Source organism: Acanthamoeba castellanii, assembly GCF_000313135.1.
Source record: "Acanthamoeba castellanii str. Neff unplaced genomic scaffold scf7180000084649, whole genome shotgun sequence".
Taxonomy (NCBI): Eukaryota; Discosea; order Longamoebia; family Acanthamoebidae; genus Acanthamoeba; species Acanthamoeba castellanii.
This window is the reverse complement of record NW_004457283.1, coordinates 2,424-28,299: the sequence shown is the minus strand read 5'-3', so window position 1 is coordinate 28,299 and position 25,876 is coordinate 2,424. Positions and strand designations below refer to the sequence as shown.

At 59.6% G+C, this 25,876-nt stretch overlaps 8 protein-coding genes across 8 annotated transcripts in view; 5 read left to right on the top strand and 3 right to left on the bottom strand.

Annotated features, from left to right (window-relative positions):
- ACA1_100950 (serine/threonine kinase) overlaps positions 1-2,366 on the bottom strand; it is a gene marked incomplete at both ends in the record, with an annotated part of 3,637 nt that extends 1,271 nt beyond the window's left edge. Inside the window, 3 exons of the mRNA XM_004334029.1 lie at positions 24-870; positions 976-1,072; positions 1,155-2,366. Of these exons, the coding sequence (XP_004334077.1) occupies positions 24-870; positions 976-1,072; positions 1,155-2,366 (2,156 nt within the window). The remainder of the gene's footprint in view (positions 1-23; positions 871-975; positions 1,073-1,154) is intronic.
- Positions 2,366-3,433, bottom strand: ACA1_100940 (5'-nucleotidase; the record flags this gene model as incomplete). Its single annotated transcript, XM_004334028.1, has 1 exon — positions 2,366-3,433. The coding sequence occupies one exon, from the start codon at positions 3,431-3,433 to the stop codon at positions 2,366-2,368; it is 1,068 nt and encodes a 355-aa protein (XP_004334076.1).
- Positions 3,434-3,906: 473 nt separating this feature from the next.
- Positions 3,907-8,731, bottom strand: ACA1_100930 (DNA topoisomerase; the record flags this gene model as incomplete). Its single annotated transcript, XM_004334027.1, has 19 exons — positions 3,907-4,143; positions 4,219-4,395; positions 4,471-4,671; positions 4,757-4,980; positions 5,100-5,513; positions 5,600-5,725; positions 5,817-5,896; positions 5,977-6,165; positions 6,207-6,460; positions 6,506-6,589; positions 6,678-6,750; positions 6,844-6,918; positions 6,986-7,118; positions 7,190-7,247; positions 7,340-7,455; positions 7,547-7,627; positions 7,694-7,747; positions 7,885-8,486; positions 8,592-8,731. The coding sequence occupies 19 exons, from the start codon at positions 8,729-8,731 to the stop codon at positions 3,907-3,909; spliced, it is 3,318 nt and encodes a 1,105-aa protein (XP_004334075.1).
- A 932-nt stretch (positions 8,732-9,663) lies between these two features.
- Positions 9,664-12,486, top strand: ACA1_100920 (COP1, putative; the record flags this gene model as incomplete). The annotated part of the gene is made up of 13 exons (XM_004334026.1): positions 9,664-9,721; positions 9,827-9,931; positions 10,008-10,129; positions 10,217-10,410; positions 10,554-10,992; positions 11,073-11,197; positions 11,272-11,362; positions 11,449-11,548; positions 11,638-11,754; positions 11,843-11,960; positions 12,022-12,087; positions 12,147-12,300; positions 12,385-12,486. 13 exons carry the CDS (start codon positions 9,664-9,666, stop codon positions 12,484-12,486), a joined length of 1,791 nt encoding a protein of 596 aa, XP_004334074.1.
- Positions 12,487-13,821: 1,335 nt separating this feature from the next.
- ACA1_100910 (sensory transduction histidine kinase, putative) lies at positions 13,822-17,449 on the top strand (the record flags this gene model as incomplete). The annotated part of the gene is made up of 10 exons (XM_004334025.1): positions 13,822-14,382; positions 14,457-14,582; positions 14,649-14,731; positions 14,802-15,352; positions 15,433-15,587; positions 15,643-16,041; positions 16,137-16,688; positions 16,769-16,926; positions 16,959-17,143; positions 17,289-17,449. 10 exons carry the CDS (start codon positions 13,822-13,824, stop codon positions 17,447-17,449), a joined length of 2,931 nt encoding a protein of 976 aa, XP_004334073.1.
- Positions 17,450-17,736: 287 nt separating this feature from the next.
- ACA1_100900 (PH domain containing protein) lies at positions 17,737-20,892 on the top strand (the record flags this gene model as incomplete). The annotated part of the gene is made up of 13 exons (XM_004334024.1): positions 17,737-17,791; positions 17,985-18,065; positions 18,161-18,287; positions 18,370-18,522; positions 18,610-18,682; positions 18,758-18,949; positions 19,182-19,285; positions 19,381-19,590; positions 19,739-19,860; positions 19,960-20,066; positions 20,147-20,209; positions 20,301-20,438; positions 20,545-20,892. Coding segments are annotated over 13 exons (1,773 nt in total), but the record flags the coding sequence as incomplete, so codon positions are not given.
- A 9-nt stretch (positions 20,893-20,901) lies between these two features.
- Positions 20,902-24,970, top strand: ACA1_100890 (PH domain containing protein; the record flags this gene model as incomplete). Its single annotated transcript, XM_004334023.1, has 13 exons — positions 20,902-21,036; positions 21,121-21,258; positions 21,370-21,479; positions 21,599-21,689; positions 21,776-21,914; positions 22,016-22,125; positions 22,193-22,327; positions 22,383-23,064; positions 23,148-23,262; positions 23,342-23,410; positions 23,496-23,619; positions 23,713-24,868; positions 24,927-24,970. The coding sequence occupies 13 exons, from the start codon at positions 20,902-20,904 to the stop codon at positions 24,968-24,970; spliced, it is 3,048 nt and encodes a 1,015-aa protein (XP_004334071.1).
- A 589-nt stretch (positions 24,971-25,559) lies between these two features.
- The window catches only part of ACA1_100780 (uncharacterized protein), a gene marked incomplete at both ends in the record, with an annotated part of 1,735 nt that continues 1,418 nt past the window's right edge, over positions 25,560-25,876 (top strand). The window contains one exon of the mRNA XM_004334022.1: positions 25,560-25,829. Coding sequence (XP_004334070.1) covers positions 25,560-25,829 — 270 coding nt within the window. The remainder of the gene's footprint in view (positions 25,830-25,876) is intronic.

The window sequence follows — 25,876 nt, the reverse complement described above, 5'->3', positions numbered from 1 at the left end:
GGTGCCGCACGAGCCCGCCGAACCGGCGGATGGCCATGTCGGCCGCGGCCGGGTTGCGCTGCCACACGCGGTCGAATCGGGCCAGATCGCACACGACGAACGACACGTCGCGCCGCGGCACCCGGTCGGCCTTTGTCGCAGGCACATGCACGAGCCCGCGCTCTTCGCCCTCGCCGTCACCGCCACTGCCGCCATCATCGCAGTTGCCGTAGGAGCCGTTACTGTCGCGGGATGACGAGAGGTCGGGGCCGCTCATCAGGCTCATGCTGTCTGACGGCCCTCTCGCTCGACCCGCCGCCTCGCCGTTGTCGGCTTTTCCGCCGCCGCTGCTGTTGCTGCCGCTGCTCGACGAGAAGACGAAGCCACTGCCGCTGCTGCTGTTGCCGCCGGCCGCGTTGTTGATCTTGACGAGGGTGTCCATGATGCGGTGGAACGCGGGCCGCACGCTGGGGTCGCGGTGCCAGCAGGCCGACATGAGGTTGAGGTACTGGCGTTCGTGGTCGGCCAGGCCCAACACGCCGGCTGGCAGCGTGGGGCGCAGGTCGGACCGGATTACAGCCACGGCGACCTGCGAAGGGCTGAGGCCCTCGTAGGGCCGCTTGCGGGTCAGCACCTCCCACAGGATGATGCCGAAGCTGTACACGTCGACCAGCTGCACAAATTCGATCGGGGCCTGTGGGTTCCGATGATCAGTGTCGCGCTGCAGGAGCTCGGGCGCCATCCACGGCACGCTGCCCACGACGCTGCGGTCGCCGTCACCCTTGCGCTTGACCGAGTCACGGAAGACCGTGAGACCAAAGTCGGCCACCTTGACGTTCCACTTGTGGTCGAGCAGCAGATTGAGCGACTTCAGGTCCCTATGCACAATCCCTGTGTGTCGCGTGTGTCGTGTGTCGTGTGTCGTGTGTCGTGTCATGTCGCGTGTGTCGTTAGCGCGTGAACAAGATGAGAGAGAGAGAGAGAGTTGAGACTTACCTGAGGAGTGGAGGAAGTGCATGCCCTTGGCCGCCTGGTACATGAGCTTGAGGCGCAGCACGAACGGTATTTCGTTGACGAGCTCATTGTGCAGCAACTGGTGCAGACATCGGACATAAAAACAAAAAATTAGTTGCATCGCAAATCGGAGCTAAAACAGAAAGTAAAGGGGTGGTTACGTCGTAGAGGCTGCCCAGGGCCATGTACTCCATCACGATGCACAGCAGTGGCGGCTTAGTCGAGGCCGCCATGAACAGGACGCAGTTAGGGTGTCGCAGGCGGCTCATGATCGAAGTCTCCTTGATGAAGCTGGCCTTCATCTCCCGCGTGATGCGCTCGGCGCTGATGGTCTTCACAGCGACACCGGTGCCCTTCCACTTGCCCCGGTAGACCTCGCCGTAGCCGCCGCGGCCCAGCAGGTCGCCGATCTCGAGCTCGTTAAAGTCGATGAGCCACTCCTGGTCGGCCGGTCGCTTCCGGTTGCGCGAGGCCAGCACGGCGGTGATGAACACGGCCGATACCAGCACGCAGGCGGCCACAACGGCCGACCCGATCACTATGCCGACAATTGCTCCTGCTGATAGCGCGTCGTCGCTGGAGTTCCTCCAGGCGCACAGCTCCTCCGCCGCGCCCACGACGCACTGGCACCGGCCCAGCACGCACACGCCGTTGCCGTTGCATAGGAAGCCGCTGTCGGCGTCGTAGCACGATCGGGTGGTGAGCGAGGTGGTGTTGAGCCGGCCCATGGAGACGCTCGTGATCGGGCCTCTGGTGAGCGCGGTCAGATAGGCCATGGCGCCGGTGATGCCGATCGGGCGCAGGTCGTGCAGGTTGTCGCGGATCATGGTGTACTCATCGCCGCCCAGGACCGACACCCAGCGGAACGAGGTGATGGTGTAGAGCTGGTCGGGCTCGAGCCGGGTCCACACGCCGGGCGCGGTCTCAATGGTGACGTCGACCACGCGCCAGCCCACGGCCTCGCGCGGGTTGTAGAGCACGCGCAGGCCCGAGACCTGCAGGAAGCGGCCCACGCCTTGGCTTAGGTTGAGCTCCGTGTCGGTCACCAGCTTGAACGAGTTCTCGAGCGCCGCCCACAGGTACCGCCCGGCCAGGCGGTAGGTCTGCAGCTCGCCGTTCTGCAGCGGGAGCGCGGTCTGGAGCTGGCCGTAGGTGATGTTGCCCGCCGGTATCCCGCCGTACATGGTGCCGCCGTTGACGAAAGCCACCTGGGTCCGGCCCTCCGCGCGCAGCACGTCGACCGACCACGACCCGATCGTGCACTCGCCAAACATGCAGCGGTGCTCGTAGGCCAGATCGACCAGGCTCGAGCCGAGCGGCCGCTGTGCCAACTGATCGACCTCGGCCTGGCGTCGCACGATGTCGGCTTGCATCACCGCATCGAGGGCGATCCGTCGTCGAGCCGGATCGGTGCCCCGCGCCACGACCTGATCACGCCGTGGTCGTCGAAGTCCAGGTCCAGGCGCCCCAGGTACTGGCCGCTGTTCACGCCCGTGCCCACGATCAGCACCGGCTGCCCCCAGGGCATCACCCGCATCGTCGGGTAGGGACCAGCCGAGGTGGTGGTGTTGGTGGTGTTTGGGCCACCGTAGAGCTGGGATAGGACGATGAGAACGTCGATGCCGGGCACCTCGTCGATAATGGAGTCGGCCACGCTGGCGCCGCTGACCGACGCCACGATTTTGTTGACGCCCAGGTTCTGCAGGAGCCCGACGGCGGTGCGCATGGCCACAAGCTCAGGCGTCGAGTTGATGGCGCGCGGGTTGGCGAACATGGTGCTCAGGCCCTGGGCCATCGTGCCGATGAACCCCAGCACCTCGCCGCTGCCGCCCAGCTTGACCAGCGCGTAGGGAACCACCTGCGCCCCGTCGGCCTGGGCCACGAAGCGCGAGTCGTTGTTGAGGTGGACCAGGTTGGACGACACCACAGTGGCGGTGGCGTTGCCGCCGGTGGTCAGCAGTCGTGTGAAGTTGGCCACTTGGCCCAGGCCCGAGGTGAAGTCGTGCACCTCGAGTTTGACCGCGTCGTACCGCATCAGATTGTAGTAGCTCGCGATCACCTCGGACCCGAAGGTGGCGTAGTACAGGGAGCCCAGAAGCGCGTTGCCAGCGTCGACCAGCGCCACCGACCCTCCCGAGGCCTCCACCTCGCCCCGCACGGCCGCAACCACGCCGCTCCTGCGGGCCAGGCCGCCGTAGCACACCGAGCCCTTCGTGGGAGAATAGTAGGGCGCCTGGCTGAGGGGTCGGCAGGGGGCGTTGCCCGCGTCCATCGGCACCACCGATCCGTAGCCATCGCCCGAGTGAAGCAGGGTGACGTTGAGCGCATCGACCCCCGCCCACCCTGAAAGATGGGTGGTCCCTCCCCTGAGTGTTGTTGGTGGCCCCAGGACTAGCAGGGCGGTGAGGAGCGCCAGCCGCAGAAGCCAGCGGTGATCCATCTGTGCGCACTTCCAGCTCGCCAACGTCTTCTTCGTTCTTTTTGGTGTCTGTCGCTGTCCGGCTCGCTTCGTTCTTTTCGTCGTTGTGCCCCAAACTAAAACCAGAGCGCTCGTGCTGCAGTGACGACCAATGCAAAGCTACCATGGCGTCCAATAACGGGGTCAAAACTTGATCTGGCGTTCTTGGACATCCAATCCCGATCGGGATGACATCACTCGTGGGGAATCTGAGCTATGCAACGGCAATGATTGGTCTGTTTTCTGTACGCAGGTTTACGGTTGGTTAACGAGCATGACGGCGTCACACGTCAAATGCTATTTTGGAATGTTTCACCTCGAGGCCGTTGCAAGGCTTGGCTCCATAATAAAAGCTTGCAACGGCCCAGATTGCTCCTGAGTTGGCCCAACCGCGAACCCAAGCCAGGGGGCAAGAAAGGAGCTCACCCACTCACGTCGGGGGGAAGCTTCCTTTCTTACTCGTCGGTTTCAGAGCTCTCGGTGATGCCCGGCAGTCGTCGGGAAAGTCCACCACGGCTGTGGCCGCCGCCGCTGCCGCCGCCGGCGCTTCGGCGTACGGTGAAGGGGAACATCATCACCACCTTGCCGTCCTGGTTGATGGCCAGCCGGGCCTCGAAGGGCTTGCCCGCCCGCGACTTGAAGCCCGACAGGAACGGCGTCACGCCCTCGGTCAGCAGCTCCTTCAGCTCTTCCTGGAATGTGTGGTGTCAGTGGAGAGCACGCAGTGAGCGGAAAGGTGAGAGCAAGGAGGTGACGGGGTGAGGTACCCGTTGCATCTCGCGGCTGGCGGTGGTCTTCCAGATGATGAAGTCGCAGCTTTCGGTGGAGCAGGTCCAGCGGTTTGATCGAGCCCGCGAGACAACGTGGCCCTTGCCGCACTTCCAGCAATCGCCCAGGACCTCCTCCTCTTCCTCCTCCCACCCCCCTCGCGCCTGGGTGGCGGCCTACATACACCGCGACACGTCAGCATTAATTGGCGGTGGTCACGATCACTGTGACTGAAGGGATTCAGTGCGCACCTCTGCGCCAGCGGCTTCGGAGGTCTGCGGTGTGCCCTCCTCTTGTTGGTTGATCGTTCGCATCATCTTGCGGAAGTCGGGCAGCCGGGTGGCGCCCACCTTGGCCTCGTCGACCACCTGCTCCGTGAAGCGCTTGATGTCCTCGACGAAGGCCTCGTGACTGCCTTCGCCCTTGGCGATGTCCTGCAGCCGCTTCTCCCACTACACCGGCGACAAAGGAGAGTCAGGCACACAGCGACGCGGCGGCGGTGGTGGATGGGAGCTCGTGGTGGAGTGATCAAGGCACCTGGCCGGTCATCTGAGGCGAGGTGAGGGAGGAGTGGGTCTTCTGGAGGAGTTCGATGAGGATCTTGCCCTTCTCGGTGGGGACCAGCTTCTTGCCCTCTCGCCGCACATACTTGACGGCGATCAATCGCTCGATGGTCTGCGCCCGCGTCGCCGGCGTGCCCAATCCGAACTCCTTCAGCGACTCCTCGGCTCCGTCATCAGCCTCGTTCTCCGCATCATAAGCTGTAAATGCGACAAAACACACACACACACACACACACACACACACACACACACACACACACACACACACGTTTGAGGTGCGATGTGGTCGGAATGTGGGCTGGGGATGCAGGTCAAACCTCCTTTCTTGGCGACATACTTGGCGGCCGTCTCCATGAGGAAGAGGAGCGAGGCCTCGTTGAGGAGCGGCGGCGGCCGCGTATGCTCGCACTTCACCTCGGCCGGCAGGACGCAGGCGAGCGTGTCGTTCTCCTTAAGTTTGCTGGCGATGGAGCACAGGTTCCCATCATCAGTCGTCGCTTCCTCCTCGTCACCATCGCCGATGGAGTCGCCACCATCGCCGGTGGTGGATTGATCGTCGACCTCCTTCTCGTCGACGGAGGAGCCGTCTTGCGGTGCGGCGAACGGCGAGAGCGAGTAGACCGAGCGCCAGCCGGGCTTGACGAGCTCGACGCCCCTCCCGCGGAAGTGCTTCGATTTGTTGACCGCCACTAGTTCCGTGTGCTGCTTCTCGCAGTCGGGCATGAAGCACGCTACACACACACGATGAAGAAGGCGAAGGTGAGGCCCTCTCTCTTGCATGGCCGAGATGGGAGAAGGAGATGCGTACAGAGGAGACGGGACACGATCAGGTGGTACAGCTTTCGTTCGTCGGGGGAGAGGTGGGCCAGAGTCTTTTCCGAGGGAATGTTGGTCGTGGGGATGATCGCATGGTGGTCGGACACCTTGCCCGCGTCAAAGACCGCTGCCAGCCAATAACAAAGAGAAGCGTCAGGCGATCCAGCTCGATGACAACTCACGACCACAGTGCGTAGTGGACGCGGTTGCTTACAGACCTTTGTTGGACAGGCTGAGCCTCTTGCTGTTGCGCACGTCCTCGATCGCGGGAGCATACATCGAGTGCTTGCCGATGCCACTGCGCAGGCCAACGATGGCAAGGTTTAGCTAATGGACGGCACGAAGGAACCCAGGTATGCGGTATGGGCAAGCGCGTACTCAAGGATGGTGTTGACGTCGTTGAAGATGTCCTTGGTCAAGTAGCGCGAGTCTGTTCGCGGATAGGAGATGAGCTTGTGATGTTCGTACAGTCCCTGGAGCGCGCCCAGTGTCCGCTCGGCCGTATAGCCGTATCGTCGATTGGCCTCTCTGTTCGGGCAGTGACAGGCGAACGACTCAGACCCAGAGCTGGAGCTACGAAAGTAAAAGGGATGAGATGGAAGAATTACCTTTGAAGGGCGGTGAGGTCAAACAGCTTGGGCGGCTTCTCGATTCGGCGTTTGTGGGTGAGCTGCTGCACGGTGCACACGGGTCCCAGCGCGTGTCGCACGTCCTCGGCCTCCTGTTCCGAGGCGATGCGCTCGCTCGCTGCCTCGGGCGAGAAGTACTTGAGTCGCAGGTGCTCGTCGCTTCCCTGAGGCCGACAGCGGAGGTGGAGCTCCCAGTACGGCTCCTGCAACCGCGGCGCATGGCCCTGTGAGCCCTGTTCTTCGGTGCAATGCCACGAGGTGTGAGGTAAGCGACGTACCGGCTTGAAATTGTGGGCTGCTTTCCAGCGATCCACGATCATTTTGAGCACAGGCGTTTGCACCCGACCGAGGGACACGGCCTCCTAGACGCACACGCGCCATGCACGACACAACCGATGTGCCTTGTGAGCACGGAGGTCGAGGCCTGATAATGGGGGGTAAGCGCCGTACCTTGCCCTGGAAGGAGGGCACCTTGGGGCGGTAGCTCAGCGTGTAGACTTGCGTGGCGTTCATTCCGATCAGCCTGCAGGCGACCGCGAGAGTGAGCGCGAGCTGGCCGCTCATAGCAACGAACCAACAAACGAACTCCCTATATTTGAGTGGGGGGGAATTGTACCAATCGGCCTTGGTCCTCGCCAGGGCCGAGTGATAGAGGGAATCATACTCAGTGCCGGCCTGGAGCTTTCGAAAACTGCGGCCCCGTCAGGTGGTGCAGAGAAACGAAAGGCAAAAGCAAAGGGCGGAGAAGGGAGTAGTACCCTTCTTTGATGGCCTCGTCGGTGAGCGACGAGATCCAGAGTCGCTTGAACGGCGCTTTGGGCTTGGCCTGTTCAAAGATCTCCCTGAAGATGAGCTCGCCCTCTCGCCCCGCATCGCATGCATTGACGATCTCTGTAACGCGCCGACGGTGAAAGGCTTAGGCAAGCGCATGAGCTACCACTGGAGGACTTCGTAAGCCATACCGTCGGCCGACTCGAAGAGCCTGCGGATCACTTCGAACTGCCTCTTTTGCGCTGGCCCCTATTGTGAGGCGGTGAGCTTAGCGGTCAGCAGAGGCCCGAGAGCTCGGAGGGCATGGGCCTGGTTCAGCCAGTCAATCGCTCACCGCGTACCTTGCATGAAAACGTCCATTCGGAGGGCAGCATGGGCAGCTTGTCCAGTTTCCACATGGCGTATTTCTGCAGCTCGAACAGATGGCCCGATGCCCACGTCACGACCGTCGCCCCGCCTGGCCAGAAGCAAGATAGCGGTGTGCGTGCGTGCGGGTTAGGAGCTGACTGATTGGCCCACCAAGCATTCAAGCGGCCCACTGCCAGTACCACTGCCGCTTTCATCGGGCACGACCTGGACTCCATTCGGTGTGAGCTCTACATTGCCGATAAATCCTGGTTCCTTGGCCCCTAATAGTATACAACACCACGACAGGTCAGCAGCAGACTCAGACCACAGAAGCACTGGAAACCAACCTTCTTTCTTGAACTTCTTGATCCCTAACGCTCGGGCGATGTTCTCCGCGGCCGCTGTAGTTGCGCAGATGAGTTAGACCTGCGTGCCAGGATCGCGCCACACGCCACACGCCACACGCCACACGCCACACGCCACACACCACACACCACAGAGAGGAGAGAGAGTAAGAGAGAGAGTAGAGCGCGCTTACACTTCTTCTCGGCCACGATAATGCGGATGACCGGTCCCTGAGGCTGTGGCTCGACGGCGGCGGCGGGTGGGGGTCGAGTAGCTTCCTGGAGGCGCTCCACCAACTGTTGCTTGCTCCCCGTCACCTTCAGCCGTCGCTTCTTGCACTCTTCCTTCAGCTGGGCCTGCGTCAGGTGCTCCCATTTAGGCAACGCGGCTTCCGCGTCTTCTTTGGTGGTCTCTCCGCGTTTCGCCTCCACAACTCGAGCCGGCTTCTCCTCTTTCACGGCTTCCGTGCGCTCTGCTGCCCCTCCCGTTGCCGTTGCCACTTGGGTAGTCAGCTCGACCTTCCCCTTCTTCGGTCTCTTCTCGGGTGCTTTCGCCTCCGCTTTGTTCAGCAGTTCGTCCGGCGCCTCCACTTCCGCTCTCTGGGTCGCGGCTTTCTTCGCCGTCTTCACCGCCTCCAACGTCGTCTTTGGCAGCTTCGCAGTTGGCTTCGCCGCTTTCTCGGCCCTCGCCTTCTTGGCTTTGGGCACTGTCTCCTTCGCCTCGGTCGCCGGTGCTTCCTTCTTTGTTTTCTTCTCTGTCGTCTGCCCCTCCGCCACTTTCTTCGCTTTGGCACCACTCTTCACCTTCGGGCCAGGATCAGACGTGCCCGCTACGTTGTGTTTGTTCTGTACAGCCAGTATTAGATTAAATCTTTAAAAAAACAGGTGTGCTTCTGCGTACCTTTGCTCCTTTGGCTCCTTGGGCGTCGCCACCTCTTCCACCGATTTTCGGGGTCGGCCTCTTGTGGTGAAGCTCAATCGCGGGATGAAGTGCAGATGTGATCCAATAATTGAGTTGGTAAATCGCGGACCCACGAGCATGGCAGATGGCAAACTGCCACTTCCTGGCACGCCCCGCAGCAGGGGGTACCTGGCCAGCCCACCACACCGCTGCATCTGTCTGCAAATTCCAACAGGCTGTTTATTGTTTTTGGATATTTTTTATTTCTTTGCATTTTCCTTTAACGGAAGATTTTTTTCTCTTCCAAAAGGCCAATGGGATGAGCAGATCCACTATAATATCTTCCCATTCGCGGTAGATAGAGAGTTTGCCGACACAAAAGGGACGTCCCAACATCAGGTCGCGGCAGTAAGAGTGAGTCAGTAGCACACCGTGCAGTCCGTGGGTGTTGGGGTGAGGGGAGAGGCCAGCGAGCGGCGAACGTCGCCGCTGCGGAAGGTGCCCGAAGGGTTGTGGTCTGTTTCCCGCACGCTATTTCTTTTTCGGCTATCTGCAAGAGCATTTGCAATTCTCTTGGATACACGATCGATCTCGTCTCTGTACAACGGCCTGGCGACGCTGGCGACGCCCACCCACTTCGACTCTTCCTCTCTGCAACCCTCCCTACTCCGCAACTCTGGAGCTCTATAGGCTGTCGCTGCTTCGACTGCCCTGGAGGCACGCGCTGGTTGAGGAGTAACACATCGGCTGTCGAATGGAGGACATTTGTTGGTAAATTCCATCTCTGCATCCCCTGCAACAGCTCTGAAATTCCTTGTCTGGTTGATGGAGATCAGAAATTTCCATCCAATCTGATTTCGCCTTCCTTCTCTTTCATTAGTCCCATCTGCCTGGAGGCCATAAGCGAGGCCTTCATGACCGCGTGTGGCCATAGCTACTGGTACCCACCCTCAATTTGCTTTGTAATTATTATCATATTTATAATTATTATTTATTACCAATCGATTTCCACATTCGTTGTTGTTGGCGCCGTAGTTACGTGTGTATAGCCCGGCACTTGGGCGTGAGTTCCATGTGCCCCACGTGCAAGACACCTCTCCGACGAGACCAGCTCTTTCCCAACTACGCTCGTACAATGCCCCTACCTCCCTAGCCAGCTGGCCAACTCTGCTTCTCTCCTGCATCTTTTCATGTTCATGCAACGTTGTTCACTCTTGATGTTTTCTCCTCCTCAGTGAATGCGGTCCTCGAAAAGGTCAAGACCAATTCGATCGGTGTCACGCTGCCTCCCCTCGCACAGCTCGAGAACGTCCTCACTTCGCAGAGCCTCGCACTCGCAGGTACGCTCAATCTTTGCGTTGCTAGCTCGGCACACGTTCTCCGTTACTACTCTTCTCTTGGCTGACGCTGCCACAGATGTCAACAAGCTGCTGGGCCTGTTGCTCGCGCAGAAGCGAAGCATGGAATCGGAGACGAAGCACGAAGAGCTGGAGCTCCTTCTCGACTTTCTCTATCGGACGAAACAGCAACACAAGAGCGTACGCGGACTCGCGACTTTGTGCGCGCCTGATACGTCAGCCGTGGTTTGCGTGAGTCTAACGCGTGCATTTGGCCGGGCGGTGCAGTCCAACTTGAACGGGAGCTACGACATGCTGGAAGAGCACATCAAGCAGTTGGAACGCCAGAAGGTGCTCTTCGTTGCGTCACAGGACCCCGATGCCTACGGGTTCACTCCATCCTGCATTGGTGGACGGGAACGCTCGCCCTCGGTGGGCGAGAAAAGGGGCTACGGCACCATGGCGGCACCATGCGATTCGATGTACGTCCCCACACACTCTGTTCACGAACACGTGTGGCCTCGCTCACAATCGCACGTGCGATTGCTGGTGTGGCACGCTGCGTAATGAATCCTGGACTCCAAATTTGGTTTGTGTTTTGCTGACCCTCTGGCCCGACGCACAGGAATCGGCCACACGAAGAGAGGGACCAACTGGTGAACAAAAAGAGGAGGATAGTGGAACACATGGACGAACTACAGCAGACCTACTTCCGCATGCTTAAGGCCAAGAAGCAGCAGCGTTTGGCCCGGGCCGTGACGAGCGGAGAGCACGACGCCAAGGGGAAAGAGAGAAGAGACGTAACGGGACGGCCGGGAACGGAGGCCGTTGCAGCGGAATACAAGAACGACGCGGCAACGACAACGCCAACGACAGGGGGAGGAGGAGCAGTGGTGGACTTGGACACCTTCGGGAAGCAGCTCCAGAAGCTGGTCCGGTTCAACGGCTACGAGATCATCGCCGCCATACAGGACCCGTCGCGCGGGTCGGCGCGGGAGGGGTCCGGCCGCGGGCAGGGCCGAGCCCACGCTTCGCTGGTGACGTCGATCGAATTCGACAAAGAGGTAAGCTCACCACTTACCACTACTCAACGCCGCGACACAACTAACCACAGACCACTCCTTGACGCGGTTTGTGGTCGCAGGGGCAACATTTTGCGGTGGCGGGCTACAACAAGCGAATCCGGGTGTTCGACTATCGCTCGGTTGTTGAGGGCGCCGGCACAACTCATTTTCCTGTTCACGAGCTGACGACACTAAGTCGACTGAGGTACGTCGTTACCAGACGTTATCGACACCAACGAAAGAAACCGTGGTCTCATGAAACTGTCTGTCTGCGTACAGTTGCGTCAGCTGGAACGGCTATATTCGGTCTCAGCTGGCTGGAAGCGAGTACTCGGGCCGAGTGTCCGTCTGGGATCTCAACACGTCTCAGGTAACAAAAGTTGCCCCTCACCGCTTTCTTCTACACTTTTTTGCCGGAGCTCATTCCTACGTTTCCGGCTCGCCCTGCTGGTACAGCTGGTTTGTAAATGGCACGAGCACGAGAAGCGAGCGTGGAGCGTGCACTTTGCGCCTACACACCCGACGCGAATAGTCTCTGCGTCCGACGACACCAAAGGTCCGTACATCGTTCGAAGCCCCACCCTTACGTTAGAAACTCCCTTTCTTCTCAGCAGCTAACATTAGAAGTCTCCGTCTGACTTGCAGTCAAGCTCTGGTCGATGAACCAGCGACTGTCTGCGGGGACGATCGAGGTGCAGGCCAATGTGTGCTCTGTAAAGTTTCATCCCGAGTCGCCACATTACCTCGCCTTCGGCGCCGCAGGTACGTCGGACCCTGTCCACCGCTTAGACGACTATTCACCTCGTGACTGTATCTTACTTGATACTCACCGCCCGTACTACGTCAACAGACCATCAGATTCATTACTACGACGCTCGGTCGCTGCGCGAGCCTTTGTTTGTCTTGCGTGGCCACGACAAAGCCGTCTCCCACATACAGTTCCTGGACTCGAGCCGGCTCGTGTCAGCGTACGCGCCATTCACTCCGCTGTGGTGTCGATACTTTTCGCTCACCCTCCTCGGCTTATAGTTCCATTGATGGCACGTTGCGACTGTGGGACGTCAACACCGCCGAATCCTTGCTCAGCTTTTCAAGGTGCGCTCCGCCGTCGGCCGCGGTCCCCTGTTTGACTCCTGAACTGACCTCGTCTGCAGTCATGTAAACAAGCGACTGTTTGTGGGCCTGAGCGTTCACGGTGGGGAATGGATCACGACCGGCAGCGAGAACAACCAAGTGTACACATACCACAAGGACTTCAAGACGCCGCTCTACCAATATTCCTTCGACGAGGCCCCATCGACGGCCACCGTACATTTCCTCTCTCTCTCTCTCTCCCTCACCCCTTTTCCCAGCGGCCCAGTGCTGACGACGCTTTGTCACCCACACCAACAGAACGAAGGCGATTTTATCAGCGCTGTGTGCTATCAGAAGACGGAGAACGTCATCCTGGCAGCCAACAGCCGCGGACTCATTCAGGCACTGCAACTCAAATGACACTCTGCTCCCCTTCCTCTCTCCTCTGCTCCTCCCTCTCCGCACGTCTCCCACTCCTTCTCTCCGCAACCACTTATATTGTGATTTAGAAATTGTAAAGAGACTTGGCGTGTTGTGTTGGTTGTATAAACTCCTTGTTCTTTTTCTTCCTTTACGTTGTTCTACTTCAACGACTCGAGCTCACCTCCTGCGCACTCACCACTTCGTGATGACTTATCTCGTTTGCAACGGGATGGCCTCCGTCAACTCCTGGAATCAGGTGGATGGTCGACAGGCATCGCGTGGTGCCAGCTGGCATGCCGACCGAGTCACGTTGCGTTAACTAGCGAAGGTGACAGCCCTGTCTGCTGGTTGTTGATGCCCATCCGTCAGCTGTGGGCCGTGACGTTGGGACGTGGAATGGTATGGCGGAGGGCCTCCCATCGCATCCGTGCCCACAACAAGCGATAGCGCCGTGTCCACGATGGTGCAGCATCGATTGAAAGCGTGTTTGATGGTCGGCACGCATGCTGCCCCTTGCAATGCGCAGTGCAAAAGGACGGCAGAGCCAGCCGTGTTGTTCCCGTACCTGGGCAGGGCTCACTGCCGGCGAGGTCCTTTACCAAATCGCCGTCATTGCGCGCGATCCTCTATCTGTCTTGAACGCAGTGACGGCCCAATCTGCCTGGTCTGTGGGCTGGGTGTGGCGGAGGTTCCACAGACTGCTAGACTCGCCACCATTCAGAAAACAGTTGTCGTCGAATTTCGCGTCTCGTCCAATAGCGCCAGAGAAAAAAGGTCTGCCCGCAGAACGCCCGTGACAGATGGTGGCGGGCGCCCCAGCACAACCCGCTGCAGCCCCGACGCATCTCAGTCCACCTTCCTCGAACCTAGGCAAGCCAAGAGCCATCGAGTTGTTCCATCGCCGCTGTTTCTCGACTCCCCATCAGCCATCAACGCGCTGCTTCGGTCTTGTTGGCCTCGTTCCTCCTTCACTTTTGATTCGACGCACGAACCTAAAAGACGAAGAAGAGGGTGCCGTAGTGGGTGACCTACAGAGAGAGTGTGGAGCCGAAGTTAACTAAGAGAAGAAGAAAGAGCACGAGCACGTTGAACCACGACCTCGCGTCCCTCCAACTAACCTCAAGCGGAAGGAGAACACAGCGAAGGACTTAACGAAACCGGTCGGGCGAGTCTCTGAATCAAAAGCAACGCTCTCCACGCGCACGTCAGAAGCGCAGAACCCTCTGATCATCGAGTAAACGGATTGAGAAGATCAAAGCAACAAGGAGAAACGAAGAAGAGAGCAGAGAAGCGAAGCGGCCAAAGTCTCAGCTTCGAGCCGTGCACACGCTGATGGAGGACCACAGCTTCTACAGGGCCATCCTCGACGCTCTGCCATTCGGGGTGGCCTTCGCCGTGCCCGTGCTGAGTAGCACGAAGCATGGGCGCGATCGGCAGCAATCTACAACGGGGCGAGGTCGAGCCAAGGACTTTCGCTTCGTCTACATCAACGAGAAGATGGAGGAGCTGGCACGAACCGACGGCGGGGCGCAGCTCGGAATGGATGGCCTGATCCTCGAATCTGGCGACATGCTCGGCCAGCTGGCCCGTTCATCCACGAAGAAGAGGAAGGAGAGCACCCGAACGATTTCCGCTGATGCGATCGAGGAGACCCTCGCGGCAGAAAGCGGAAGTGCATCATCAAATCATCAGGCGGTGGGTGGCGAGGACAAGACGGGCAAGAAGAAGAAGAAGAACGGCCGCCGCGGCCTCTTTGCGCGCCTGCTCAAGGCCCACAAGCACTCCTGGCGAACCGGCACCGACGTGGAGGTCACCTCGCCATCTGCCGCAGCAACGAGCTACCTCGTCAAGCCGCTCAGGCTGGGCCAGGAGACCGTTGGCATTCTCACAGTGGTGCGTTTTGGCGCCAAACTTTTTTGGTGCTCCAACCGCAAACTGACTGTGTGGTGTGCCTCAACAATTTGCAGGTGCAGCACCCGGCCTGTTGCGATGCGCTGCAGAATGAGCGAGACGAGCTGCAGCAGGTCAAGGAACAGCTCCAGAAGTCCAAGGAGCTGGAGAAGAGCAGGAGCCGCTTCGTTGCCGATATGAGCGTACGTTTGCTTGAACGCTTCGCTTTGACGCTTTCAGCAGTGCGCCTAACAAACACGCCCGTGCAGCACGAGATCCGAACCCCGATGAACGGGCTCATCGGGATGGTGTCCCTCCTAGCTGACGATGACGAGCTCACCACGCTCCAGAGGTGCGCCTGGTTTCCGAACTCAAGCGTATACCGTCATCTTTGACGCTAATAATGCTGCCTTCACGTGTAGGGAGCTCGTGGACACGATGCACGCATCGTCGCAGCACCTGCTCATGCTCATCAACGACGTGCTCGACTACTCCAAGATGTCCCTGGCCGACGAGGCTGGGTCGACCAGCCCCAAGCTGAAGATCACCAGCTCGCCCATCAACATCTGCTCCGTCGTGCACGACTGCGTGTCGGCCTACTCCTCGCAGGCGAGGGACCTCGGCGTGGACCTCATCATCCACATCGCGCCCGGCATCGTGAAGCATCCCTTCTACTTTGGCGACCCGCTGCGCTTGCGTCAAGTCATGGCCAACCTTGTTTCCAATGCTGTCAAGTTCACCAAGGAGGGCTACGTGCTGGTCGACGTCGACTACGGCCGCGTCCGGCGCCGTAGCGCGGCCGAATACGCCAACGAAGCCGAAGCCGACCACCTGCGGGAGATCGTCTTCCGCGTGATTGACACCGGTCTCGGCGTAAAGCGGGAGGACATGGAAAAGATTTTCCTGCCCTACGTGCAGGAGGACAGCCGCGAGGCGGAGAGCTTTGGCGGCACCGGCCTGGGTCTTTCCATTGGTACTCTCCCCTTCTCTCTCTAGTTCAGGTGAAAACTTGTCAGCTGACACTTCTTTTGTTTTTCGGTGTGCTCTCTCTAGCCCGACAGATCACCACCCTGATGGGCGGAAGCCTGGAGCTCGAGTCGTCAAACAGGCGCGGACGCCGCAGGAGCATCGACCCGACGTCGTCGGCCATTCAGCGCAGCCTGTCCACACTTCGCTCCTCGCTCAAGCTGACGTCCTCCGACGACGCCGTGCCCTCCTATCCGACTCACTCTCTCTACCCCTGCCCCGTCGCCGCTCTACGAGCCCTTCACCCGCCTCTCTGGCTCGACCTTCACGCTCCGTCTGCCGATGAAGATGGACACATCGTCGCCGTCGGCGATCTCGCTCGGCGCCGGCTCGCCCAACCGACTGCCGGTTCTGCGCATGTCCGGCGACTCGACATCGCCCACCATACCGATGCGGATCCTGCTCGTGGGCCTTCCGCCCGTGCTGGGCGCCACCACCGAGAACCTGCTCTCTTCGTTCGGCGCCAAGTGCAAGAGCGTGAACGAGGAGGAGGCCCGGCGGCTGCTGTGTCGGTCCACCCTCTACGGCAAGTCCAGCAGCAGCAAGGACCTGCAGCGCTGGGACGTCGTGGCCGTGTTCAAGGGCCACGGCGAGGGCTACATGGAGCTCGCCAAGCGGGTGCGCAAGGAGGAAAAGGTACAGGCCCTGGAGAAGGTAGCACCCTATCTCACCCCTCCCTCGTGTTGCGTAGTTCACCGGCACTCACCATCGTGCTCGTGCCACCACCACAGGTCAAGATGCTGCTGCTGGCCTACACCTCGGATCAGATCGATACGAAGAGCCTCGAGGAGAACGGGTGGGACGCCTACTTTGCCCTGCCGGTCCAGCCGGTCGTGTTGCTGCACATCCTAGCCCGCCTGCGCGACGAGATCAATCGCAAGGCGGAGAAGACCCTCTCGCGGCGCATCCTGCAGAAGAACGAGCAGGACGAGCTCGAGCGGGCGCGGAAGGAGTGGCAGCAGAAGAACAAGAAGTCCTCCGAAAGCGACCCCAAGCGCGAGCGGGCGGGCATTCGGTCGGTCCTGCGCCGCAACAAGGTCTCCTTCAGCGACAACTCGGCCGAGAAGCTGCCGTCCCGCGACCGCTACGTGTTCGTCGAGGCCAAGGAAGAACGAAGGCCCGATAAGAAGAGTGAAGGCGGTGGCGGCAAGGCGAAGCTCAAGTCCAAGCTCATCACCAAGTACTCCTTCTCCTCTGCGAAGCCCAAGGTCTCGGCCAATCTCAAAATGGCCGCCCTTACCGCGCTCGTGGTCGACGACAACGCCATCAACCGCAAAGTAGCGGTACAGTCTCCCCTCCTCACACACTCGGGCCTCTGTTCAACACCGACACTGACCCCAATGGTGGTGCTCCTCTTCTCTAGGTCCGCATGCTGGAGAGCGTTGGGTTCAAGCGCAACAAGATCTCGCACGCGCACGACGGAATAGAGGCGCTCGAGAAGGCGAGGGAGAAGACCTTTGATGTCATCCTCATGGACTGGTACCAGACCTCGCCCATGATTGGTCCTTCGGCCCCGAGTCAGTCCCTCACCTTGTTCTTGCCTGTGCGCACAGCTTCATGCCCCGCATGAACGGATGGGAGGCATCGGAGATGTTGAGATCGGAGGGCTACAAGGGCGCAATCGTCGCCACGACCGGCGTCGCTTCTGCGACCGATGTCGCCCGCTGTCTCAAGTCGGGCATGGAGTCTTGCCTCCAAAAGGTCAGCCTCCTCCTCCTCCTCCTCACTATCAGCTCTCGTCTCTTCTTCTTCAATGCAATGCTCTAGAGAGTGCTCACATCACTTGTTGCCTTGTTCTCTCTTTCTTGCAGCCTCTCGTGTTGGATGTGTTCCGGGACACGCTCAACAACGTCGTGAATGCCCGCTTTGCCAACTCATCGCAGTCGTCGTCGTCGTCGTCATCTCGTCGTCTTCGGGCTCCTCGGCCGAGCACATTCCGTCCTCGCCCGACCCCTGCTCGCCGGCGGCCCTCCCCATGTCGGCCTCCGCGCCTTCCGCTCTCCCCGTCCCCCAGGCATTCAAGGAGAGGAATCGCTCCCTATGATGAGGAAGCGGGAGCGATTGACCGGTCGAGCGAGACACTCACCCTTGATCATCACCCACTACCCCCTACTCACTCACCACCTACCTCATATTGTTACATAGCATCACCACCTTCAACTGTATCTACCACACCTCGCATAAAAAACCAAACTATTTATTTCTCACCATTTCTTTTGCTTTTCTTTGTGCCAACAACGCATGCGTCGACGCATTTATTGTTGTTCATACTCAAGCAAGGAGAAGAGCCACGTCTGCATAGAAAGAACAACGAGTGCCAGGCACGCAACGATGGCGGCAACGCCTGATACCGCCCTTCTTCGTATTGGAGACCTCAAAGTTGATGGTTTGGATAGCCTCCCTTTGGATTGTAGTTTCTTTCCATTGCGACCATAGTTCATTACACCAAACGAAGATGCCATCAGTTATACATGTACAGAATTTTATATAAATATTTATTTTTTGATACCAGCTGCTCTCATTTGATTAATCAAATGGGGCTTCGTGTACTCGGCGTCTGTTGCTTTGCACCGTCGCAGTCGTGGAGGTGAAGGGCTTCGAGTACCGCACGTTCACGGATGGTTGCGTGAGCTCTGCCAGCAGCGGCCAAGTATCCACCAGTACGCCATGACCGCCCTTGAGCGCCAGAGGGGAGGACTCGTCTGAGGCCACAAAACACAAACACGCGGCCACTGCGGTGCTGTGGTGGGTACAGGCGGTGCGTCGGGATCGAGCCTGCAATCCTCCTCGCCGCTCGGGCTCTTTTGCTCCGTGCTCTTCGAAGGCGAAGAGCAGCGGACGCCGGCCACGCTCGACTCCACATGGAACTGCCCGCTTGAATTGTACTACCTCTTCCCTCTTCCCTCTTCTTTTTCTTGAGTCTGGCGTGGGCTGACCACGTGACGATCGCGCCCGTTCCACTAGTGGAGTGGACGGTACGGAGCAAGACGAGGGCCTCGTCGTGGTCGTGAAGGAGCGAAAGGAGACGGGCAAGAAGGGCGTCTTGCGAGAGGACGAACTCGGTCGGGTGGTCGTGCCCCTGGCCGACCTCGAGCTCATGCAAGCGCGCGACCATTGGTACCACCTGCTCTTCTCTCTACCTCTCTCCGGCGTTCAGCTCACCACCCGTCCCCCCCTTTCTCGCTCGTCGTGCGCTGCTTCCAGGTATCCGCTGGTGACCAAAACAAAGGGAACCACCGCTGCGATCCGGCTCGTGATCACCTACACCTTCTCTCGCGTACCTCCCCCCCCTCTGTGCAGCGCCGTGCGGTGATGCTTGGCTGATGGCTTCTTGTTTTCTGCTCTGTCGCAGGTGGACGATCTGATCAATATTTTCTCCGAGCCGGTGCGGGAGAGCGCCAAGCCGCAGAAGCTGAGCCTCAGCATGCTCCAGTACAATATTATGCGCGTGATCATCGCCCTGTTCCCGCTGTTCCGGATCATCAAGCAGCTCATCGATCTGTTCAAATGGGAGCGCCCCGCGGCGTCCATGCTGGCCCTCCTCGTACGGCCTCAATCCACCACCCATCACTTTGTTTGTTTGTTAGTTTGTTGTTTGTTTGTTTGTTTGTTTGTTTGTTTGTTTGTTTGTTTGTTTGTTTGTTTGTTTGTTTGTTGTTTTTTTTTTTGCAACGACAAACAAGTTCGCCTCATCTACTCTCTCTCTCTCTCTCTCTCTCTTCTAACACTCTCGTCACACGTCACACGTTGGCCTTGTCTGCGCCTACGCGCTCCAGTTGTTCGTGTTCTGTTGCCTGTTCGACTTCGTTGCGTCGCTCACGTTCGCGCTGGGCTCGGCGCATTTCATCCACCAATATGTGCAGCACTACCGCCAGCGACGGTACGCACGTGTTCTCACACACGCTTGCCCCCCTCCCTCTAGGGACTGAGCCTGTCCGCGGTGGTGTGTTTTCCTTTCCTTTTTATATAAATTAGGTTGGAGCAGGACGTGGAGGCGGACGACGAGCTCTCGAAGGACGCGTGGAAGGACTGGAAGGCCGAAAAGCAGAAAAAGGCGACCAAGGAGAAGGGCAAGGAGAAGGAGAGGAACAAGGTCAAGGAGAAGAAGGCCGGCATCTTCACCAAGATGCGGAGGGTGCAACTCATCTCGGGCAAGATCGCCGATAGGATCGAACCCATTCGAGCGTACGCTTCTCCTTTCCATATTATTGTTATTGTTAATCATATTTTTTTTCCATTATTACGTTTATTCATTTATTTTATAGCCACGGCCCAGCCTTGCTGAGCTGATGTGATCTGACGATGTGCTCCGTTGGTATGGTGTGACCGACAGTCTGTGGGATTGGAAGGACCCGAAGAAGTCCAAGGCGGTCATGTACATTCTCATCTTCGCCACCATTCTGTTCCTCTTCGTCTCCTTTTGGCTGTGCTTCCGCTATGCGCTCCTCTGCCTCGGTACGCACTCGCAGAACACTCGATCTCCTGCTTTGCCTGTAATTAATTGTTCAAGTCACCAATCAACTAACCAACACTTTGTGCGTAAATGTTGCTCAGGCGTCTATATGTTCACGCTCAACCCGCTCTACAACAAATTCCCGCGCTTCAAGCGACGTTACCATGTCTCGATCCTTATCAAGAGGCTCAAGAACCAGATCATACCGGTACGAGCCCCATCCCGTTCTCCTCGCTGCGCGCCTCGCTTTCGTATGCTGCGGCCTACAGTCACTCAGTCGCACCACAGCACACCGTGGCCTTTATCTTGGTCAAGCTTCGCCTCCGCAATGCCCTGTCCGCCAAGAACAAGGTACTGCATCATAGATACATCTATGCTCAGCCTGTCCCTGATGTAAGCACTCACCCTCACCACCTGTGTGGTCTTGGTCGTCGACGTGCAGCACTTGAGGTTGGCCGAGCTGAGCAAGGGTTGCGTGCAAGCGGGCTACCTGGTTAAACTGTCGTCGGTGGGCAACATCTGGAAGCGGCGCTACTTCGTCCTCAAGGACACCCAGTTGCTCTACTTCAACTCTTCTTCCGTACGTCGTCCCCACGCAACCACATCAACGCGATCGTTACACCTCAATCCCAGTCGCCTGCCCGTTGTTCTCTTCTTCAACAATTCTAACAATTCCCGCTCTGCAGCCGCAAGAGAAACTGGTGGCGTGGATCGACCTGCGTCCGTGCGGCATCATCAACCTGGAGAACAACCTGATGAAGAACCGGCCCTACTCGTTCGACCTGTTCGACACGGCGATCCCGCGGCATTACCTGCTCGCCGCCAACGACGAGAAAGAGAAGGAGGAGTGGGTGGCCAGCTTCAGCATGGTCCTCAACCACCAGCCCCTGCTCGAGGGCGCCTCCACGCTCGTGACCCAGCCCAGCGGCGCCTCGTCGACCACAACCGCCGCGCCGCCGTCCGACGTCCCCAAGAACCTCGACTTCCTGCTCGCCGGCGCATCGGCCTCAGCCTCATCAACTGCCGCGGCCAAGCGTCAGACCATGCTGCTCTCGGCCGGCGCCGACCTGACCAACCCATCGGCGGTGGCGACGGGTCGTCCGCGTTCGAGGTCTGACCTGGCGGCTCCCTCCATGGCCAAGGACAGCGATGCCGATGCCGAGCAGGCTAGCAAGCAGGTGCGTGGGGCGATCGCGCAGGTTGGGGTAGTGGTGGTTAGTGGGTTGGTGGTGTGTACTGACCGCAGTCCTGTCCTACCGTAGAGCAAGGTCACACTGGGTGGACTCACCGACGCGGCACGAGCGGGCTGGATCCAGAAGCGAGGCAAGAACCGCAAGGCGTGGAAGACGCGCTATTTCGTGCTCAGCGGGATAACTCTCTACTACTTCAAGAAAGCCAACGTACGCTGCACGCTCTTGCCCTTCTTGCTGCTGCTGCTGCTGCGGTAGATGAAGAGCCGGTATCTAACGGTGGTGGCTATGTTTGTTTGGCCCGAACTTAAATCTTCACAGATGGACTCGGTGCCCGTGGGGTCGATCCAGCTCGACGGCGCCAAGATCTTCTCCATCCAAGGCCCGAAGAAGGGCCACCAGTTCTGTCTGGGCCTCTACGCCCGCACGCGGTACGCACGCCACCGGGACAAGTCACCTGTCTCTACGCTCACTCCCCATTCGCACATGGCATGACCCACACGACCAACGTCCCAACGTCACGCACGCTCGCCGCGGCTGTCATATCCAGTTATTATCTGCTGTCGGCTCGTGACGAGCCAGACCGCGTGGCTTGGCTGGCCGCCATCAAGACCGTATCCGGCGCGCCCATCACCTCAGTGGTACGTTCCCACGTTCACCACTGAGTTCCCCCCTCCCGGCGCACAAGCACTTGCCAGTACTCACCCACCCAGTGCCTCTGCTGTAGGACTTGAACGACGACTCCGACCCGGACTCGGACGAGGCCCAGCCCGCCGCGCCCGCCAACTGGGTCTCGGGCCAGGTGCAAGAGAGAAGAACACGTTTCCCCTCCGTGTCGGGCTCGAACATCCCTGTCACCACGGCCGGTTCGTACCTTGCGCCCCTCCCCCCCTCGACAGGGTTGCTCCTCTCGCTTTCCGGCGGCGACAGAGCGGCTGAGAATCCACGCCCCTCCGTTTCTTCGCAGACAAGCGGAGGACCCAGCGAACGCAGTCCATGCGTCCGCGTAACTCCCTCCCCGTTTCCAAGAGGGCCACGGTCGCCTTCGATCAGGGCGTCACGTTCCACGACGAGAAGGTACGCGTCTCTGCTCGCCTCGGCCTCACGTGTCTCACGTGTCTCACGCTGTTCGGGGGGGACGAAGATTCTGGTGGCGGACCTGCGTGAGAATGCGAAGGAGGGCTACCTCCTGCGACAGGAGGGCAAGATGCGCAAGACGTGGCGCTCCCGCTTCGTGATCCTGGCCGGCGATGTCCTCTACATCTTCGGCTCCTCTCAGGTACAGGCTACCGCCTGCTTCACCCGTCGCATTCATTCCTAACATGGCGGTGCAGGCTGAGGAGAAGGTGGTGGACTCTATTCAGCTGAGCAACTGCAGCATCTACGCGGTCACCGGGGCGATCAAGGGCCGCGAGCACTGCATCGACATCTACCGGTCGCAGCCCTCCAAGCACTATCTCTTCGGTGCCGACGACGAGAAGGACCGGCACGCGTGGATCAGTGCCATCAAGCACGCGCGGGGCGACAAGGTGCTGGGCGAGACGCCCGAGCAGGAACTGGTCCGCAGAGAGCGCGAGACGGCGTCGAAGCTCACGGCCACGCTCAACTGGATGCACCAGCTCATCAGGGAGGACCAGGTGCAGGACGTGCTGAAGCTGCTGCAGGACGCCGACAAGGAGACGCCGGGCGTCGAGCGCGAAGACGACATCACCAGCCGCGACCTCGTACGGTCCCGCGAGCCGCAGGCGGGCCACACCCTGCTGCACGTCGCCGCCGCGCACGGCCAGCTGCGGCTGGTCAAGGAGCTGGTAGAGGTCTACCGGGCCGACATCAACAAGCCCGACAAGCAGAGCTGGAGCCCGCTCCACACCGCGGCCCACCACTCGCAGATCGACGTGTTCGAGTACCTCGTCGACCGCGGCGCCTCGCTCTACACCACCACGGCCAACGGGTCGTCGCCCCTGCACTACCTCGTCCGGTTCACCCGCTCCTCGCCGCGCGGCCGGGCCACGCACGGTAATTATAATACTATGATGTTGTATTTTTCTGTAGCATTAGTGTTGTTATTACTGACTCGGCTCCTTTCTGTGTATACGCAGCGGAGGCCCAGGACGTCGAGGACCGGCTGCTGGAGGTGGTGCAGAAGACGATCGACCTGGGTGCCGACATCAATGCCACCAATCGTGGCGGCGATACTCCCCTCCATCTCGCAGCGTACGCGGCTCTGCGCACTGTTTCTTCTTCTTCAGCTGCCGCCGCTGACTCTCTCGCTCTCTCTCGCTCGTCCGCACAGTGCGCGACCCTACTTCCGATTGATCAAGCTCCTATTGGAGAACAAGGCCAACGTTTCCCTGCGCAACCAGTAACCTCATCTCCGTCAACGACTTGTGGGTTCGTGGTGCATGGTGCTCATCCGGTTATACTTATCTGCGGTGTGTGGTGGGCAGGCGCGGGGAATCGCCGGTGGACCTGGCGGTCAAGGAGGGCCACGAGGAGATCGTCGCCCTCATGCGCGCCTACGAGCTCGTCGCCAACGACCCCACATTTGCCCGTGAACTCAACTCGCCGCCGGTACCGCTCACCTCCCCTGGCCGCTCGCGCCGACGAGTCTCGGCCCACTAGTCCTCCTTCTTACACCTTCTCTTCTCTGCATTTGCTACGCAGCCATCGCACCCGGCGCGATCGCAGCAGCGGGCGATGAGCCTCCGGGAGGAGATGCAGCGCGACACGGTGAGCGCGGCGCTCCAAACGACGAGCGTCGTGGAGGGAGGCGCTGACCAGGAGGCTGAGCCACCGAGCGGCGGCGACGCCGAGTCGTTGGTCCCGGAGAAGGAGATCACGGGCGAGAGCGACGACGACGACTCGTCGGACCAGGATACCGACGACCTCGGCACTCAGGAGTCCGCGTCTGAGCCGGTCACACCTCGAGGACCAGACCAACCGGCGACAGAGGCGCGGCCGGAGGACACGTCGCACCTCGACGGCGAGGCCCAAGGCCCGCGGCTGGAAGGGGTCGAGGCTGAGTCAGCGGGCGTCGAGGAGAAGCAGAGCTCAGATGGTGAGCCAGCGGCGGATGCGCCCGCCGCCGGTGAGGTGGCGCCGACGGCGAGCTCGGCCGGACAGCGGGAACGGTCGGGCGGCTCGTTCCTGGTGAAGAGTGCACGGCCCAACCCGACGGGTCGACCGTCGCTGATGATCGGCGGCCGAGCCAACAGCGCCCTCGACGTTCGGTTGAAGCTGCAGAGCGGAAGCGACGAAGCTGTTGACAGCGGCGGCGGTGGCACGACTTTGGCTTCAGCGCCATCAGAGTCAAAGCCAACGCAGCGCGCGAAGGCCATGAGCAAGCCGCTGCCTCCGCCGCCGCAGGCCGAGGAGGGCGGTGGCGACGGGCCGTTCACGAGGTCCAAGCCCCTCCCGGCGCCACCCTCTCAGTCCTCCGAGTCTCTCGGCGTGCCGTCTTCCGCGCCTCAGCTGCGACGAGTCACCGATGACGAGGCCGCGGCCCTGAGCCAGCAGCAGATCACGCTGGGCGAGTTGAGCGCCAACAAGTCGAACCTGTTCACGGGCTCGCTCAAGTCGCTGAGCAGCGTACGCAAGGTGTGGAAGCGCTACCACGCCGTGCTCGCCGACTCAAGCCTCTACCTCTACGATTCCAACGCCGGGTCGGAGCGAGTGAGCAAGTTGATGGACGTGCGGAAATGCCAGGTGCTGGAGACGCCAGAGACGAAGAAAGAGCGGTGGTGCTTCGACGTCTGCAACCACGAGTCCAAGGAGCACTGGCTCTTGGCGACCGAGACCGAGGCTGAGAAGAACCAGGTCAGTCCACTTCCATCCCTACCTGGCTATCTCGTTGTGTTGCTTTCCTTCTTCTTGGAAAGCCTGTGTACTCATCACCACCTCGCTCTTGGTGTCCTCGCGGTGATTACGGGCACAGTGGGTGGAAGCTCTGCGAAGAGTTCAAGGAGGCTCAGGAGCTCCATCACCTTCATCGACCCCAAAGTAGTCACATTTGTGGAATTTCTCCATTTACGCGGTGTGCGAACTGGTTGTGAGATAAATATTTTAAATATGCCATCTTTATTTCTTTGAGCTCACCCGAGATGGCGCCACGTGGCGGGAAAGTGTTTCGTTTTTCTTCAACTTCTCCGCCAAAGATGCCACTCAACTACAAGCACGCGATGGAGATCTGCAGAGAGCCCCGAGTGGACGTTCATAATCTACAAACCCACCGGCAAGAAGGAGAATAGATATACTCTCACCGCCATCACTTTCACTACGACTCATCTATTCACCTCAGCACCGCATTCGGAACATTCTACATCGAACAAATGCAAACACTCCCGAGCGACAGCAGCATTGTTGACGTCGCCTCTCCAGAGCTCTGCGAAAGCAAAGGCAAGGAGAAGGAGGTAGCGGTCGAAGGCCCTACCACGACCTCGGGCACGACAGATCTTCATGGCAGCCGGTGCGGGCACAAGCACTTGCTCCACAGCCGGCAGAGCACACTTTCGATGAGCAGCAGCCAGGGCAAGCATAGAAAGCCGAAAGGCAAGCAAGCCAAGAAGGCAGCGAAGAAGGAACACAAAACGGCCAAGCTCGAGCTCAAGATCGACAAGCTAAAGGGCCTGCTGCATCAACGCCAGATGACCGTCATCGCTTTCGTCAATTCACGATCGGGTGCGCAACTGGGCGAGATGGTCATGCCGCACCTGGCCGCCATCTTGGGCGAGGACCACGTCTTCGACATAATCTCAGACGGCATCAAGCCAGGGTACTGCAGCTTCTCCACACCACGGTTCTCCGTTATTGATGAATCTCACGTTCTTTA